General features: G+C 38.5%; 1 protein-coding gene across 3 annotated transcripts in view; it reads left to right on the top strand.

Moving 5' to 3' along the window:
- ALA3 (aminophospholipid ATPase 3) overlaps positions 1-17,914 on the top strand; it is an 86,148-nt gene that overhangs the window by 36,239 nt on the left and 31,995 nt on the right. For all 3 annotated transcript variants that reach the window (XR_016053078.1, XM_020666249.2, XM_006842668.4), the window contains one exon: positions 2,000-2,106. Coding sequence is in view for 2 of the 3 variants with exons in the window: in XM_020666249.2 (XP_020521908.1) it covers positions 2,000-2,106 (107 nt within the window). In the remaining variant the exon portion in view is untranslated. The remainder of the gene's footprint in view (positions 1-1,999; positions 2,107-17,914) is intronic.

Raw genomic sequence — 17,914 nt, 5'->3', positions numbered from 1 at the left:
AACTTCTAGATCTCCACCATTGCGATCTAAGAATCCTTTTAGCCTCGGATTAAACATGTAGAATAAAGAGTCTATCTTCATTCTCCTTTCCTTCGTGTTAGTGGAGTTTTGGTTTGCCAAGCACTGTTGCTCACTCGGTTATTCCTGTTGTATGGTCTATGTTGGACAGAAGCTCCCAGTTAGATTACCTTTCAATAGTTCATGTCTTTCACCCACAATCTGGTAGTGGTAGCCTCCTCTGATTTGAATAGTGGTTCCCCTCTCTCTATGTATCTTTTGTCTCTGGGTTCTGTCTCACAAGGCCGTCTTTTTTGTCCAGTGGCCTATCATTGCTTGGTTGTCTTTTCTAATTTCACTGTCGCATCATTTGACCGTTTAGAAACTATGAATAAAAGATCCTATCCCATTGTTTTTTGTTCAATATAATTCAAACCCATGTTAGATGGATCTTCATTAAGAAGACAAGTTTAGATGCATATCCATAAAGGGTAGGTGAAATATTAAAGGGTGTGGTTTCTATAAGGTTGCAACCTTAAACAATCCAATTAAGGTGCACCTCTAAATTTTATCATAACGTGTAATTTTGGTGTAAAACATTCTTAGGATTTTCTCAAAATCTATTTTTATAACTAATTATAAAATTTTAAATTCCAAAAATGGTTGAAATCAAGTAGATCTGTAAACATATCAAAATCTTGAAAATGGATGTTCTAGATAACGTGTTGCAAGGTGCACTGTTTTTAGCACTCAAATTTTTTTTTATTTTTTTTCCATAGTTGTACATCTTGATGACGAGATAGCAATTAGAGGGTTTTTCAACATCTGAACAGCTTTTTTTGATGGATTTTTAAGGTGCATCTTTAGTTCTACATTTTAAGGTTGCACCCTTATATAAACGTTTTGCAATGTTAAATAGTTCACCTCTAGGTGTATTTTGATAAATTTCCAAAAGAAAGTAATTGTGTTGCAAAGTCATGTTCCTTAAATTTTCTATAAGGAAAAAAGATGCTTTAATCCTTACTCATCAGAAAATGAAAATCTTTAGTGAATGTCAAAAAAAAAGAAAAAAAACATTGATGAAAATTCTTGTATGTTTTTTAAGGGGAAATGATTCTTATATCCAGATCAATTAAAAAAAAAGAGATAATTTAAATGCCAAGGTTCCATAATCACATTAAAGAGGGTGGTAGGTTTAGCAACTCTATGAATATTCATCTCTTTTATCTCTCTCTACATTTAATTGGTTTCTATCTATTAGTTTCTTTTTTTAAATTTATAATTAATGGGTAGGAGAAGAAAGGATGGAGTCTATTTTTGCTGAAATCTATTTGTATTGTTTATTAAAAATTTAAATATATTGATCAAATAAATAACTTTGCTATATTATTATGCATGACTTTAATATGATCCGACTTGAATAAATAATTGAGTTTTATAATTTACTTGAGAAAACAATATTGTAAGTAAAACGAATATATTACTCATATGTCTGTGTATGTAAAATATAGAAATCATGACTTTTAATTGTTTTGGTTTTCACATTTTAATGTATGTTTATTGTGAGAGCATTCCTATGATGTTCCCAAACTGGGACTTCTTCTTGCCACGAATCCCTCATTCGTTACCCCTCCTGTTTTGAGAAACTATGATTTCAAGGCTTATGAATACTATATCCAATTCTGGGTAAAATTATTCAATGTGTATAACTTGGACATTCTTGTTTTGATAATCTTGGTGTGATGCCCACATGGTGTTGTGATGCTGTACAAAAAATGCCAGTTGACTGGGATGCTTATGACTAGGAATGGTTGTTCTGTTTTTTTTTTGGTTCAAAAGGAGTGCCTTTTCTTGTTAGGATCAGTGGGATGGAAATGTATTGGAGTGGTTCCTGATCACTTTTTGACTAATTTTTGGAAGTTCAAGTTTGTTGCTTAAAGCATGTGTTTTCTTGTAGGCACATTCTTTGACACTTCTTTTTTTGCACTTGTCAAAAATACAGGTGAAATACAATGTGAACAGCCAAATAATTCTCTATATACTTTCACTGGAAACCTTATTATTGGGAAACAAACTTTACCGATTTCCCCAAATCAAATTCTATTGCGGGTAAGGTCCTTTTTCTCATATTTCTTTTCAGAAAACTACTTTTGTTGTTGTATTACTGTTCATTGCATTTTATGGTTTTCTGTTGAAATACTTCTTGTTTATTTTTGTCCTATTACTTGTGTTGTTTTTTCTTATTTATTTTTTGCTGGCTAAATTTGGGAGTTGTACCCACTAGTATGACAAGTTGAATACTCTTATGTAATAGATAATTCATGACATCTTTTGTATCTTCAAAGGATTCCTATTTGGCAAAGGAGTCTTATTGGGATTCCTATTTTCATCATGGTTATGAATCTGTGCATTTATTATTTGTTGATTGCTTAAGCCCTAGATCCTTAATTTTATGTGCTTCAAAGCTCAATGCTTCGGCTAGTTGACATAAGAGGTAGGCCTCTCTATGAGTAGAATTTTGGGTAGGAAATGATGTTTGATACAACAAAATAATACGTGTTTTTTTGGCCAAATGGATTATGGGATTATACTATGCTGTAAGTTACCTCAGCCATCAATTGTCAACCGTGGGAAGCATTTGCTCAAGTGCACATTTATGGGCTTGGGCTGTGGAGCTGTTCATCTGAACTCTGTTGTTGACAATGGACGGTCGAGGTTAAATGGAACATATTGATTGTGTGCTGGATACAATATGATTTGCTTTTCCATTTGGGTATTAATAAATTCCTAGTATTTCTATGTAAGCTTAATGTTTTTTTTTTTTGATAACTGTTAACAATTGTATAGATATGAAAAGATAGGTACAAGAGAAGAAGTTTAGTCCAAGAGTGCCTAACACCTAGGACTCCTGGTAAAAAGAATAAGTCAACAGACCATATACAACATGGGGTTATAAGAATTTCCCCTTACAAGGTGAACTGTAGATGTACAAACAAGATACAATCAGGACCATATAAGTAAAGCTAAAAAAAGGACCCAGTCCAGAAGGGTTCTAGTAGGGTGCAAGCTGTGTCCATTCCAAAAACAAACCGCTATAGTGCCAAAACTTTAGTGCAGGCCATGGCTCCGTCCTTAGCTAGTGTATGGGCGAACTCGTTCGACGTCCTTGAGATAGGCATCCATAACATTGGCGTATCCCCACAAATATGTTCAATTTCGTCATAAATGGGCATGAGGTACCAAGGGGGAGAAGCTGTCTTGGACGCCCAAGAGATAATGTTCCTGACGTCACCCTCCACAAAGAGAGTATGTCCCCAAGACCGATCGAAGCTCTGTATGTCTCTAAGGAGAGCCATTGATTAGGCGAACTACGAATCTTGGACACTAATGAGTTCGGAGTAAGAGAAGAGGATGTTTTGAAGATGGTCTCTAAAGACCCCTCCTGCACCTGCGTGGCCAGGATTGCCTTAAGAGCAACCATCAAAATTCAGTTTGATTGCTCCTTGGGGAGGAGCAATCTAAGCTGATTTAACTTTGTTTTTCTTCGGGTTGTGGAATAAAATATGCTCCCAATTCCGGCTGAAAGAGTCCATAGGAATGCCCTTGAAGCAGGGGTGGTTAGCCGCCCAGAAGGTTACTAAGGATGTACCCTTCGAGAATAGCGAAGGAGTAGGGAAGACTTATCCCTGAAAAATACGCCCATTTCTTTCTTTCCAAATGGTTCAAATTGTTGCTGCCATAGTTGCTTTCCAAAGGATTCTGCCCTCCTTTGGCCAATGTGCAGCCAGATTCAAAGCGAAAAGGTCTTTTACCGTTGGAGGTAAAACCCAAAGCACCCCAAACAGTTGTAGAACTAGACTCCAAATCTCATGAGGCACGTTACAATGCAGAAACAGGTGGTTATTGGATTCCTCTTGGCACAAACACATGACGCACCTATTAGGAATAAGAATTCCTTTCCTTTGTAGGTGATCCACTGTGAGCATCCTATTTGAACCTGCGATCTAGTTAAAAGTTTGCACCTTTGGGGGTGCAATGGTCAGCCAAACTTTTGCAAGGATTGACGTAGGATTGAGGGGGAAAGTGGGGGGTTGGATGAGCCTTTTGTAGAAGGAAGTCATAGTAAAATCCCCTGAAGGGGTAAGCGACCACACCAACTTGTCCCTTCCCTGGACCGGGATAAAAGTGTTGTAGAGCAGAGATGATAGAGAGAGGAATTGAAGAGATTCCCCCTCATAAAGGTTCATTCTAAAAGAGGGGTTCTAGCGTCTTCTTCCTTCTTCGACTCTGAACTCATCCTCAATAGTTGCATCTCTATTCACCGTGATTGAGAACAACAAAGGATAGGTTTCCTTTGAGGGGACATGACCTATCCATATGTCAGTCCAAAATCTCACTCTTGTACCAACTCTTGGGCGTAGTCTAATGTGTTTTCTAAATGAATCAAGGGATGCCGTTAGGGACCTCCACATCCCTGAAGCATTGGTCCAAGGTCTAGTCTCTAGGATCCAAGACTAGACCAGAGTATTATACTTATTTCGAAGTACTTGAGCCCACAGAGATTCAGTTTGGGTGGCCAAATGCCACCACCATTTCCCTAAAAGGGCAATGTTGTGTTTTCTCAAGTTTCTAATTCTCAGTCCCCCCTTGATTTTTGGGTAAAAGGACCTTGTCCCAGGAGATGAGATGAAATTTACTTTTATCTGCTTGTCCTGATCAGAGGAAGTTCCTCATGAGCTGATTCAGGCGATTAGCCATCGAGACCGGTATTTGAAATACGGACATCATATATATTGGTGCATTGGTTAGAGTTGCTTTGATAAGGGTGGTTCTACCTGCTTGAGACAGATACCTCCCTTTCCAACCAGCCAACCTTATCTAAAACGTGGGACCAGTGGTTCTTTTTAGGTTTTCCAAGTCTTAAAGGGAAGGCCCAAGTATGAAGTTGGGAGGTCCTCCACCTTGCATTCCCATTCTGGAATCAGGTCTCTAATAGTGTTGGTGGTGATGGCAATACCCATCATTTTTTATTTCACCATGTTAACCTTGAATCCAGTGGCCCTCTGGAAACACTTGAGGTAGATTCTGAGGTTTTCCACCTCCGTGGGGGAGGCGTCAAGGAAGACCATGGTGTCGTCTGCATATTGCAGATGTGACATAGTGGGCGCTCTTCTAAAGGACCCAAAGCCAGAAAGAAGATTAGCATGGTAAAGTCGATCGAGGGATCGGCTAAAAACCTTGACTGAGATTGTGAAAAGGAAGGGGGAAAGCGGATCCCCTTGCCACAGGCCTCTCGAGGACTGGAACTACCCTTTGAGAGTACCATTGATAAGGATAGAGAAGCATGGGTGAGAAAAACTCCCCCTCATCCACTTTCACCGGCGATCTCGAAAGCCCATACTGGCCATAGTCTCATTCAAAACCGACCAGTCAACATGGTCATAGGCCTTCTCCCAGTCAATCGTAAAAATGAGATCGGGTTTTTGGCTAGGTGTCTCAAGTGAAAGCATTCGTTTTCTATCAAGACCCCATCAAGGATTTGTCTACAATTGATAAAGGCCGACTGCGAGGGGGAGATGACCGAAGGCAGGACCTGCTGAAACCGAGAGGCCAGAACCTTTGAAAGAATTTTTTAGGAGGAGTTGAGCAAACTTATGGGCTGGAAATCCTTAAGTTCCTCTGCCCCTTCAACCTTAGGGACCAGGGCGATGAACATAGCGTTGATGAATTTGTTAAGAATCCCTCAATGAAAAAACTCAGTGAAGAAGCGTAAGAAATCCGACCGAAAAGTCTACCAAAAGGTCTTAAAGGGGGCCATTGGAAACCCCCAGGGCCGGGAGCTTTGTCTTTAGCAAGATCATCCAGAGCTTTAAGAATTTCCTCTTCGAGAATAGGACGCTCGAACCACATGGCCTGTTCATTGGAGAGGCTCAGGAAATCTAGGTCAGCCATGGGAGGTTTATGGCCACAAGTAGCAGTGTAAAGGTTTTGGAAATAAGGGATGATTGCAGATTCATTCTCTGCCGGTTGTTCCAGAAAATAGCTGTTAACTTTGATGGTCGAGATTGTATTGTCTCTCCTACGACAATTAGCAATCTTGTGGAAGAAGTGGGTATTGTGGTTGTGTGTTTTAAGCCAGTTGACCCTAGACCTCTGGTACCAATAGATCTCCTCCTTTTTCAGAGTGGAGAGGTATTTAAGTGTAGATTGGCTTATGAGGTCAGCTTCAGGGAGAGACAGGGGACGCGATTCTTCTAGGCTACCCAGTTCTTGTAGAGTCTTTAGGAGTTCGGCCTTGATTAGGTTAAAATTCCCCGAAACAGACATACTCCTAGACTTGAGAGCAGCCTTGAGGAGCTGAATTTTCGACTGAAGTCTGAATCTTGCTCTACCGCTGATCTGAGCAGAGAAGGAAGTCCACCCGGTAGGGATCAGAGTGGAGAGGGACTTTGCTTCCATCCAGGCTAGCTCGAACCTAAAAGGTTTAGGACCCCTGGCAACAGCTAAGGTAAACAAAAGGATAGGGCAATGATCAGAAATAGGTTTAGGCAGGTTGAGAGCGTGAGAGCCAGGGAAATTTTCTTCCCATGCAAGGGAAAACAAAACCCTATCCAATTTGGAAAGGACAGGTTTGGAAGAGTGACTAAACCAGGTAAACCTGTTACCTTGGAGGGGAATGTCAAGCTAGTCATTCCTGGTGATAAAGTAAAAAAACTCTACCATCCCTTGAGAGATACGCTAGGTGGAGTTACGTTTGGACTACCGTGTGGTATTAAAGTCCCTACCCAGGCTAGATAGGGTGGGGGAGAGACGCAACATAGTCCAATTCGGACTAGAGCCGCGGTCTATTAGTTGAAGAGCAGGGGCCATAAATGGCCGTGAATGTCCATTCCAGGCCATCAGAGACTCTGGACAGCAGAATGGCGACTGAGAAGTCCCCAACATGTGAGGAAACAAGGGTGTGATCAGTGGGTTTCCAAATAACCCAAATGCCCCCCGATGCACCTTCTGCCGGTAGAGCTACCCACTGGCAAGGTCGTCTGCTCCAAATCTGACGGACTTGGAGTAGGGAGGGCTCATGACACTTTGTTTCAGTAATGGCTAAAATGAGAGGGTAGTGTATGGAGGACAGGTCCTTAAGGGCTTTCCTTTTCTTAGGGTGGCCCAGGCCTTTGATATTCCAAGAGACAATCTTCATGGAGACGAGGAAGAGTTGAGAAGTTAACACGCAAAAGTAAAGAGTGGAATTTATTGAATTTTGATATATTCATTTTGCTGAATTTATAGTTTTCATTTGTATGCTTTAATTAAAGGAAAATTGTTTCATGTGGTGTGGACTGCATTTCTACATATGTGGTACACGAGGTATATTCTACATGGACTCGTAGAAATTTTGTCCTTAATTAATAAGGTAATGGGGGAAAAATTAGGATGATGTCTCCTCGGGTTACTTGTATCTACCATTGTCTATGGATGTTTTTCTATAGAAAGTGTGGCGACCTGGTTGGGGAGAATGGAAAGACCTTGGGGCGGAAAAGAAAATTGTTATCCCGTTTTTTGTGGACGGACTGGGGGGTTTGGTTTCGGGGGGAGGGGGTGGGTTGCTGTAGAGAGTTTGAGGCTTCGAAAGGAACTTCTAACAAATATGCCCTTTCACCAGAACTATCTACTGCACTACTAGTGTTTTGAAGTGATATATTCACCTTGGAAGTCACTGGGCTTACTGTTGAAGTATTTGTCTATTTGCATCATTGGATAACATGAAGCTTGATTGTTTGCCAAAGGCTATGTACAATTAGTACCATGGTGTTTCTTGATAGGCCAAGAGCCATCCCATGGTTTTGTGGGCCTCAAACAAATTAGGATATTTCATATTCCTATGAGGGAAAAGACGTATAATCTGTAGGACTATAATGTGCGACCTTATCAAAATTTCCTTTTGAAGGTAGTCTAATGATGCCTAAGAAATGTTTTATGAGGACCATGCCCCAAAATTTTCCCAATGAATCAACAAAAGCCTAGGATAACATAAAAATGAGTAAAAGAGAGTATTTCAAAGACAATTTTGTTTCTTTGTAAATATATGTAATAATAAGAGGCTTCATGAGCCTCTTTAGTGTGATGTTCGTCACATGCTCAACTATAATTTTTTATATTTGAATTAATAAAAACGTTGGAGTTCCCACCAAATCCCACACTACTTTAGTGGAAAAGGTCTTGTTTTCTATGAGGCCTTTGGTCCAGCATTTAAGCTGGTCAATATTCGTAGAGATTTACCCCTTTCTACCTCATGACGTTGGCTTGTTCAGCAATTTAACACTCCGAATGCTATTTTCATAGTATAGTCAATGATGAGGTTCATATGCAACAACCTCTTGGGCTTGAGGCTCCAAATCTGTGCCTATGTTCTCCAAATCTGTTTATGGTGATAGGAAAGCTCCCCATGCATGGTGTTTCAAGTTTCCCTTGTGTGCTCAGTGCCATTTATACAGCTGTCTATCCAGTTTCTTGTGCTTGGCCAAAGCATGTTGAGGCTGATTTTTCACTTTATTTGTAAGAATCTCACCTAAGGAGCTCACTTTCAGTAGCTTAAAAAGATGCTGCCCTTTATCATGCTTTCGTGTCCATCTTTTGGGGGAGTATTAAGAGATTCTTTTTTTTTTATGTAATCATTGTGTAAATTGTATTTTTTTTTTTTTTATGTAATCATTGTGTAAATTGTATTTTAGAATTCTCCTTCAAGGGTAGATTTGTGATTCTCATATCTATGTTGCCTTAATTTTATGAACAGAACCAAGTGTGCATGTCATTGTGAGACTAGGTTTTCTTACAGTCTCAAAAAAATTTTAGCAAGAGAAGTCATAATATTATTTCTTGTTTTTAATAAAATTATTATTTATCAAAATCCTTTGGGAGAGTTCTCTTAGTGGAATTGATACCTCTTCTCTGCATGCTTAGCATCCATAAGTGTCACAAGGGTGTGCAGATTGTTCGGTAATATGGTCCTTTCTTCTTGGTCTATGTACCTTATAGTGGTGGTATTGGGGAATAACTTTCTTGAAAAGCCTCACCTGGAGGAGGGATGCATCTCATATGTAATTTTTGTATTCTATTTTATGCCGATACTGTTAGTAAGTGTCATCTAGGAGTTCTGTAAATTTATATTCGGCTTAATGTACAGTCATATATTATGCATCAAGGGGATATTAATTTAATGTTAAGTTGCAATGTGATTAGTCAATCCACTGATACCAAAGGTGGAAGCTACTTGCAACCCTACCATGTGCTGCCTCTGTTTCTTTTTCAGCATTTATTTCTTACACTGTACAAGAGCCGATAAAGTTCTGTCCAGGTAATCCTGAATTCCATCTCTTTTTTTTTTTTTTTTAGTTATAAAAAAAAAAAGAATTCTATCTCTTTTTTTTTTTTGGTTTTCTCCCCCCGCCCCCCACCCCCAATCTGATTACTCCTTTCTTTAATACCTTTTTTCAATCTTCTTTGAATCGTTCCCTTTTAACCCTAATTCCTTTTATCAATCTTCTTTTAGTCATTTCCCCTAAATTCTTCTTTCGAAGTCCTTTGGTTTTCTTTTCTTTTATCAATCTCTCTTATTCCAGGAGAAAACGAAATAGCCCCTATTGCTGAAAATAAATTCCTTAGAAGAAAATTGAAAACCAAAAATCAGAGAGTTCGACCTGGAAAAAAAAAATCTTCTTTCCATTTTATTTTCCTCATATTTCCTTTTTCTTTTCCTTTTTTTTTTTTTTTTTTGAGGAAGAGATGGACCATATTAATATTAATTATCTTGTACAAAATCCCCAATATGGCTACCCCACTGACTGGGAGCTATAATAGAAAAAAATGGTGCATATGAGAACCAAAACATGTACATGCACAGCCTGCAAGAGATAGACTGCTGGCCAAACCCCTGCCAGAATATGAGAGAGAGAGAGAGAGAGGGAGAGAGAGAGAGAGAAGGAGAGAGAGAGAGACAAATCTGGAGCTCTTCAATTATAAGGGGAAAGGGGAGCCTTGCAGTTCCTGAAGGAAGTAGCCAGTGGCTTTCAAGACTGGAGCAGTGAGGATCGAGAAAGAAAGAGAGATAAAGAAGGGGAAGCATGAGATGAAAGGAGAGGGGCGAAGAGAGATAGGTTAGGGCAGCGTTTTAAAAATCGCCGAGTCGAACCGGACTCGCCCGGTTCGACTCGGAATTCACGAAAAAGGGACCGGATCTGTTCAAAAACCGGGAATCGTCCGGTTCTAGAGAGAACCGGACGATTCCGCACAGTGACTCGCCGATTCACTGTGCGGAATCGGCGAGTCCGTGAAGAACACGGGTTGCACAGTGTTCTTCACGGATTTTTTTCAAATTTGTCATTTTTTGATCATTTTTTTTGTTTTTTTCGGCACATGATCTGTTTTTCAGGCTGTAAACAGCTTTATTCAGCTTTTTTAACGATTTAATGGTGGAAAAATTGGTTGTTTTTGGATCAAGAAAAATTCGGGGTTTAGGGTTTCCGCCATTTTTGAAATTTCATGCCAAATAGGGCATGAATCTTTCAAAATTTGTTGGCATATTGATCTTAAAGCTGTGAATCAAAAGATTTTGTTACTAATTTGTGAAAATCGTTGAGAAAAACAGACTTTTTTGGAGATTGAAGGCTTCGGTTCACAAAAACAGGTAAGAACTTTGGGTTTTTTTGTTTTTCCGCCATTTGATTTATTTCATGGCATATTTTGAACAAAATGAGTTCAATAATTAGGGTTTTTAATCTTTATTGTGTCTAGTATGATTTAAAATTTTTAATTTTACGTAATCTGGTCAATTACAGCAAGAAATTTGATATGAACAGTGAGATGTCAGGGGAAAAAAATTCCGCTGTTTTTTTTTTTTTTTTCCGCCTTTTGATTTTGTTTTCATGATATATTAGAAATAATGTGTTAAAAATTTAGGTTTTTGATTCCTTATATTGTTGTTTATCAGAAAATATAGTCAATTGGATGTAATTTATTCACTTGGAGGTGAATTTTTGAGTTAAAATCGCTTATATAAAACGACTCTGTGAAGAACAAATTTTTTTTTTTTTTTTTTTTTTTTTTTTTTTTTTTTTTTTTTTTTTTGTAGCCCATGATAGAATTTTTTGTAATCTATGATCGAATTTTTTGTAATCCATGATCAAAATGTTTGTTTTTTTTTCTTGTAATCCATGATCGAATTTTATTTTTTATTTTTGTAACCCATGATAGAATTTTTTGTAATCCATGATCGAATGTTTTGTAATCCATGATCGAAATGTTTGTTTTTTTTTGTAATCCATGATCGAATTTTTTGTTTTTTGTTTTTTATGTAACCCATGATAGAGTTTTTTGTAATCTATGATTGAATTTTTTGTTATCCATGATGTAATTGTTTTTTTCTTTTTTAGTAATCCACGATCGAATTTTTTGTTTTTTTTTGTTTTTTTTTTTTGTAATGCATGATCGAATTTTATGTAATCCATGAACGAATTTCTTGTAATCCATGATAGAATTTTCTGTAATCCATGATCGACTTTTTTGTAATCCATGATCGAATTTTATGTAATCCATGATCGAATTTTTTGTAATCCATGATCGAATTTTCTGTAATCCATGATCAACTTTTTTGTAATCCATGATCAAAATGTTTGTTTTTTTTACTTGTAATCCTTGATCGAATTTTTTGTGTTTTTTTTTTTTTTGTAACCCATGATTGAATTTTTTGTAATCCATGATGGAATTGTTTTTTTTTGTTCTTGTAATCCACGATCGAATTTTTTGTTTTTTTATGTTTTTTTTTTTTTTTGTAATCCATGATCGAATTTTATGTAATCCATGATCGAATTTTATGTAATCCATGATCGAATTTTTAGAAAATTTATGAATTTTTTTTTTTAATCCATGATCGAACTTTTTGAAAATTTGTTAATTTTTTTTTTAATCCATGATCGAATTTTTTGAAAATTTGCTGTACTTTTTTTTTTTATTTCTTTTTATCCATGATCGAATTTTTTGAAAAATGATGATTTTTCGAAAAGATGTGAAAATCGTGATAAAGTTTTGATTATCATGATGTATTAAACATTTAAACCTAATTTTTAATTTTTATTGTTTGAGTTTGCTGTAATTTTTTTTTTTTTTTTTTTCATGATCGAATTTTTTGAAAATTGATGATTTTCCGAAAAGATGTGAAAATCGTGACAAGGTTTTAATTATCATGAGGTATTAAACCATATTTTAAATTTTTATTGTTAAAGTTTTTGTTGAAAAAATTGTATGTTGATGGATTATTTATGCAAAAAAATGCATGTTATTATATTTTCAATACAAAACTGTATTTTTTTTATTTGTTGTTCATGGATTTTTAAGTTGGAATGACTGATGTTAGCCGGCTCTTTGAAGAATTGTTTTTATTATTAATTTTTTAATGCAAAAAATGTATGTTCTTGATAATTGAGTTGTAGCCATGTTTGGAGCTTGCATTTTGTATTATTCTAAATGTTTGTAATTGATATGTACGAAATATTATTGTCAAAAAAGGTATTTTGCAATAACAAATAACAACGAATATGACTACATGAACTACCGCAACATATTATCACTACATATTGTGATTATTTTTCTTTTTGAACTGTCAGGTTAATTTAAACTTTTTACATCTTAAAACAGTTGAATCATGTCAAGATCTATAGAAGACCCTGCATGGCAACATGGGGTCAGACTTGATCTCAACAAGAAAGACAAAATTATTTGTAATTACTGTCAAAGAGTGATAAGTAGTGGGGTACATAGGTTCAAGCAACACTTGGCAGGGGTTAAGGGAGAAGTTTCTGCATGCACTAGTGTCCCTAGTAATGTAAAAAAACAGATGGTGGCAATTCTTAATGCTAGCAAAGGTAAAAAAATTGCCAAACATAGGACATATCAATATTCGCATATTCATCCAAAAACATGAAAATTCTTAATGGAGTACCCTCATTTTTTATTGAATTCCTAAAAAACAATATTTATAATGAATTTTAATAATTTTTTCGGATTTTTTTGAAGCTTTATTCTGACCGATTCACCCGATTCCGATCCGGACCGCCGATTCGCCGATCCGGATCGCCGATTCGCCGATCCGGATCGGTTTTTGAAAAGCCCGATCCGGGTCACCGATCCGGTTTTTAAACCATTGGGTTAGGGAATAGAGAGAATAGTGTGAGAAATGGGGAGGAAAAGAGGAGCTGGCTCGAAAGAAAAAAGAGGTAATGTAAGAGGAGAGTGGAAGTTTGAATTATGAAGAGGAAGATAGAGCTAGAAAAGTGAGGAAGAGAAGAAAAGCGAAAGGCACATATTCCAAGAGAGAGGAGCTACAATCAAGAAGTGGAGCAGATGAACGATAGGCTGCTGGCAGCTCCCTCCTTTGCCAAAAGGTCAGCAGCAATATTGGCTGCCCTCGGAATATAGCGGGAAGTTACCTAAGCCTTCCTGCGTAAGACATGGATAAGGTAGAATAAGTGGGCAAATCTTTAAGATGGTCGGGATTCTGTCGGAACCCCAGACATCACATATTTTGAGTCACCCTCTAGACCTCTACAATAAGGCTATCAAAAGCGGAAATGAAAGTGAGGGAGTGCTGAGGCCTTCCAAGATTACAACTGACTCGGCCATAGTTGTGTCCATATGATCGATGTACCATAAGAAAGACAAAATGACTCCCTCATTGTTGGCTAATCTGCCTCCAAAACCTGAAGGGCCGAGATTGTCGATGAATCACCTGTCAACATTAGATACCCTGTAGGTGAGGTGGACTGGATACCACGAATAAGCTGAGACTTGTGGGTAAGATGAGCAATGTTTTGCTAGTTGCTTAGGAAGACCATGTTACCCAAATTGCTGCACCTTGGCAAGCGTTTGGCCCAATATTTGGCATAGATTGCGAAAAATACACTCATTCCTTTCTTTTCACAACCCTAATACCGGGCAAAAACTTGGGCGGACCAAAGAAGTCAACCAATTCTAGGAATGGGTGGGGACATAAACACAATGAGGATCTGCTCAACTGATTGAGGGGTGATGCATAGCACACCAAAGAACTGGAGGAGATTAGGCTAAAGAGAGTAAGTGACCTAACAGTGGAGGAAGAGGTGATCTATAGTCACTTTTGCTTGGAGACACATCACATATCTATTAGGTAGATGAAAACCTCCCTTAGGAGTTGTTCCCCTGTAAGCTCCCTAATGTGAGCCATGATCCAAAAGAAGCTTTGGACCTTGCGGGGGCAGGAGCTGGCCAAATTTTTAGGGTAGGAGAGGAGATACAGGCGAGCTGAGGGTCGCATAGAAGGAAGCGATGGTGTAGTTACCCTAAGAGGTAGGGGACCTAGGTAGTCAGTTGAAACCTCCGAGTGGGACATAAAAATCTTGGAATGTAGTGACGAGGGCTACAATTTGAGAACTTTCGGAGTCCAAGAGGGCTCTCTTGAACATCGGTGACCAAACAGGGTGGCCCCCCTCTCATTTAACTGACTCCAAAACAGAGTATCCACATCAAGGGCCATTAAATAATGGGCTAGCCATCTAACCCCCGAGGTCTTGACCCCTACCCAAGGATCTTTCCAAAATCTAATTCTATTTCCCCATCCAACTTGGTGTCTGATATTACTTATGAAGGGGTTTTGCAATACTGTTCTGAGCCCCCGAGGTTCGGTATTGCGGGTACTTGGGGAGCTAGCCTCCTTTCTCCATCCCATATCTCGCCTTGATTGGCTCCTCTACAGCTGGTTGTCACAACCGCAAACTTCCACCACCATTTTCCTTGTAGAGCCAAATTGTCTGCTTAAGACATCTAATCCCAAGGTCATTGACTTTTTTTGGGCAGCACATCTTTTCCCATCCAATGAGATGTATCTTATGGCCAAAGTCCGGTCCTGAGCAGAGGTAATTTCTTGTAAAGACTTCCAGCTTTGAGAGCGCAGTAGAAGGCACATGGAAAAGGGACATGTTGTAAATGCGAACATTGGCTTAAATTGCATTAGTTAGACTAATCCCCCTCTCCCCCCCAAAGAAAGGAAACGATCTTTCCAATTGGCAATTCTTTGGTTTTCCTACACACAAGGGTAAGACAAGGTATTTTGTATGTAAATTTGCAACACCGCAGCCCAAATGCTGATCCCTAGCATCTTTAATGGCCACTCTAGTGCAATGTTTTAAAAAACGGATTAGTGACCAGGATCACTTGCCTAAAAACCGGTCACTGGTTTTAAAAATTTCAAAAAATTGCTTAAATTTCTTAAAAATCTAGTTTTTAAGTTTTCCAGAAAATAAGTGTATTGCATTATGTTTTCTTATTATTTACCAAAAATACGTAATTTTAGCACACCAAAGAGAAAAAAAATCAAGTAAAAAGAAAAAGAAGAAAAAATATTGAGCACATAATCTATATGGAAAAGAAAAGAAAAAGAAGAAAACAAAAGTAGAAGGAAAAATAAGAAAAACACAAGTAAAACTAGGTTTTATTGTGTGGACAGTCTGTATGGAGAAGAGACAATATTGAGCTTATAATTTATGTGGGAAATAAAAGAAAGGAAGGAAAAAACAAGTAAAAAGAAATGAGAAAAAGAATACAAGTAAAACTAGGCTCTTTTATTTTTTTGAAATCGAATAAGAACCAGGTTTTATTCAAGGGTAAGTGTGATATGGATCATTCTAACAGTCCTTAATAGTAAGCAGATGGTTTCACCTCTCTAAGTGCCTATCCCTTAAAAACTATAGATCATTTGCATAATTTTGACATCACTCTATCCCTTCAATAAAATGCACGCCTTCAATAAAACGATAGTTTCCAGCTTGAAATGTTCCATTTTTGAAAAACCCTTCTTTTATTAGTCCCACATTGGGGATGTTTGAATCTTTATTAGGGGGGCAAGGTTATAAAGAGGAGGTGCACGGCTAATTAAGTCATGAGACGGAAGAAGCTTCGTGGTTGCACATGGAGAGGGGTGGGCTACTCCACTACCCCTCTTTTAAAATAAAAAATTTCCAAAATTTTAAATGAAATTGAAAAGAAATAAAAAATTGGGAACCAGGTTGAGTCGTTCGATTCCATGACTAGACCATCTGGTTGTTTCTGGGACTAGGCGGTTCCCAATATATATATTGGGAATCAAACTAGTCTCGCTGATTACTGATTTGGATCGGGTGATTCTGATCCAAATCCCCATGTTTTAAAACATTGCTCTAGTGTTTCAAAATCTCTTATGCTAACTTGAAGCTTTGGAGGAATAATAGGATTTTATCTAGTTGGGTGGGACATGCATTGCAAAAGATGTTGGCGTCATTTGCATACAGGATGTGGGATGCAGTTTTGATGGCCATCTTTGGCTCAGTAATAAAGCGTTTGTGCAACTAAAGAACATGGGCAATCCATTAGAGGCAACACCTGGCGGTGTCTCAACATTTACCATTGCTCAACAACAATAAAGACTAGCAGTTAGAGATTCCAAAAATTAAAAAGTTTCTAATTGAAGGGATTATTCTTAAGTATATGTGCATGTAAAGAGTGCATATTAATAAATATATGCTAGAAAGAGTGTTCTACATGTTAAAAGAGTACCAAAGAAAGCTATGGCACATGGTGCTCAAAGCTCCTAAATAGAGGTCTTTGAAGTAGATGCCAAAGAGACTTTGGTGTTGTGAGCATCATTGGTGTTGTTTCAATGTGGGTTGAGTAACTGCTGCACAAAGTTCTGACAATTTTTTTAAATGTTGGAAGAGCTTCGAGGAAGCTGTGGTCCAAATCCCCAACTGGGCCACCTATGGACGGAGGTCATTAGGAACAAATATTGTTACGGGAATAGCCATTGGACTCCGGAATGCAAAACTACTAGCCTGATCTCGGGTTTTTGGAGGTCCATCCTTGGACTCGAAGGATGTTTCTCAGCTACATCCGTTTCCGGCCTAGGGAGGGGACAAGGGTCAAATTTTGAACCGATACCTGGATAGGCATACCCCCCTTAGGGATCAGTTTCCCACTCTTTTCCATCTAGCCCAAGATGGTCAGTCCTCAGTAGCTAAGAACTTTAGTCTCTCAGAGCCCTCATAACTTGGAGGCCTTTGTTCAGGAGACCCATCTTCGACCATGAGCTCCAATCCCTTAGTTCTTTGGCAGAATGCTTACACTTGGTTTTCCTTCCTTCCTCGGGGGAGGACAGGATTGTTTAGACACCCTCGGCCTTGGGTATTTTCTCGGTGGCTTCCTTTTTTGACATCTTATCTGCCCCTTCTAACCCCTCGGTGCTTTCCTTTATTAACACCTTATCTGCCCCTGCCAACCCCTTGGGCCTTTCCAGGCCCTTGCGTCCAAGGCCTGGAACCCTTGTATTCCTCCCAGAGTACATGTATTTTACTGGATTGCCTTGCACGAAAGGTTGTTGACTGTGGACCAGCTCCTAAGAAGAGGAGTGCAACTCCCAAACAGATGCGACCTTTGTTTGATGGAGGAGTCCAACTCGCAACTTCTCCTCCACTGCGTCTTCTCCCGAGCAGTTTGGAGCTCTACCCTGAGCTTATTCGACTGGGTATGGGTAACCCCATCCAACATTCCTCATTTGTTTCAAGGGTGTCTCTCTACCCCTTGGCCCAAGGCAGGCAGGCTTCTTTGGAAAGTTGCGGTCTCAGCTACCACTTGGATGCTGTGGACAGAGAGAAATCACATAATTTTTCCGGGTGTGAGGTTAACAGTCTATCAGTTGGTGGAGAAAATCAAGAACTTAGTAGCCTTTTGGGCCTCCAATCACTCTCTCTTCAAGTTTTCTTCCTTCTCTGACTTACTATAGCAATTGGTCCAACTTGTTACTTTTATCAAACCTTAGAACTTCGAGGGCATCATGGTGGAGACCACTCGAAGTGGGAGTGGT

This window comes from Amborella trichopoda, chromosome 3 (assembly GCF_054954075.1).
Source record: "Amborella trichopoda isolate Santa Cruz 75 chromosome 3, AtrichopodaSantaCruz75HAP2 v2.0, whole genome shotgun sequence".
NCBI classification, from domain to species: Eukaryota; Viridiplantae; Streptophyta; class Magnoliopsida; order Amborellales; family Amborellaceae; genus Amborella; species Amborella trichopoda.
This window is presented reverse-complemented; position numbering and strand designations above follow the sequence as displayed.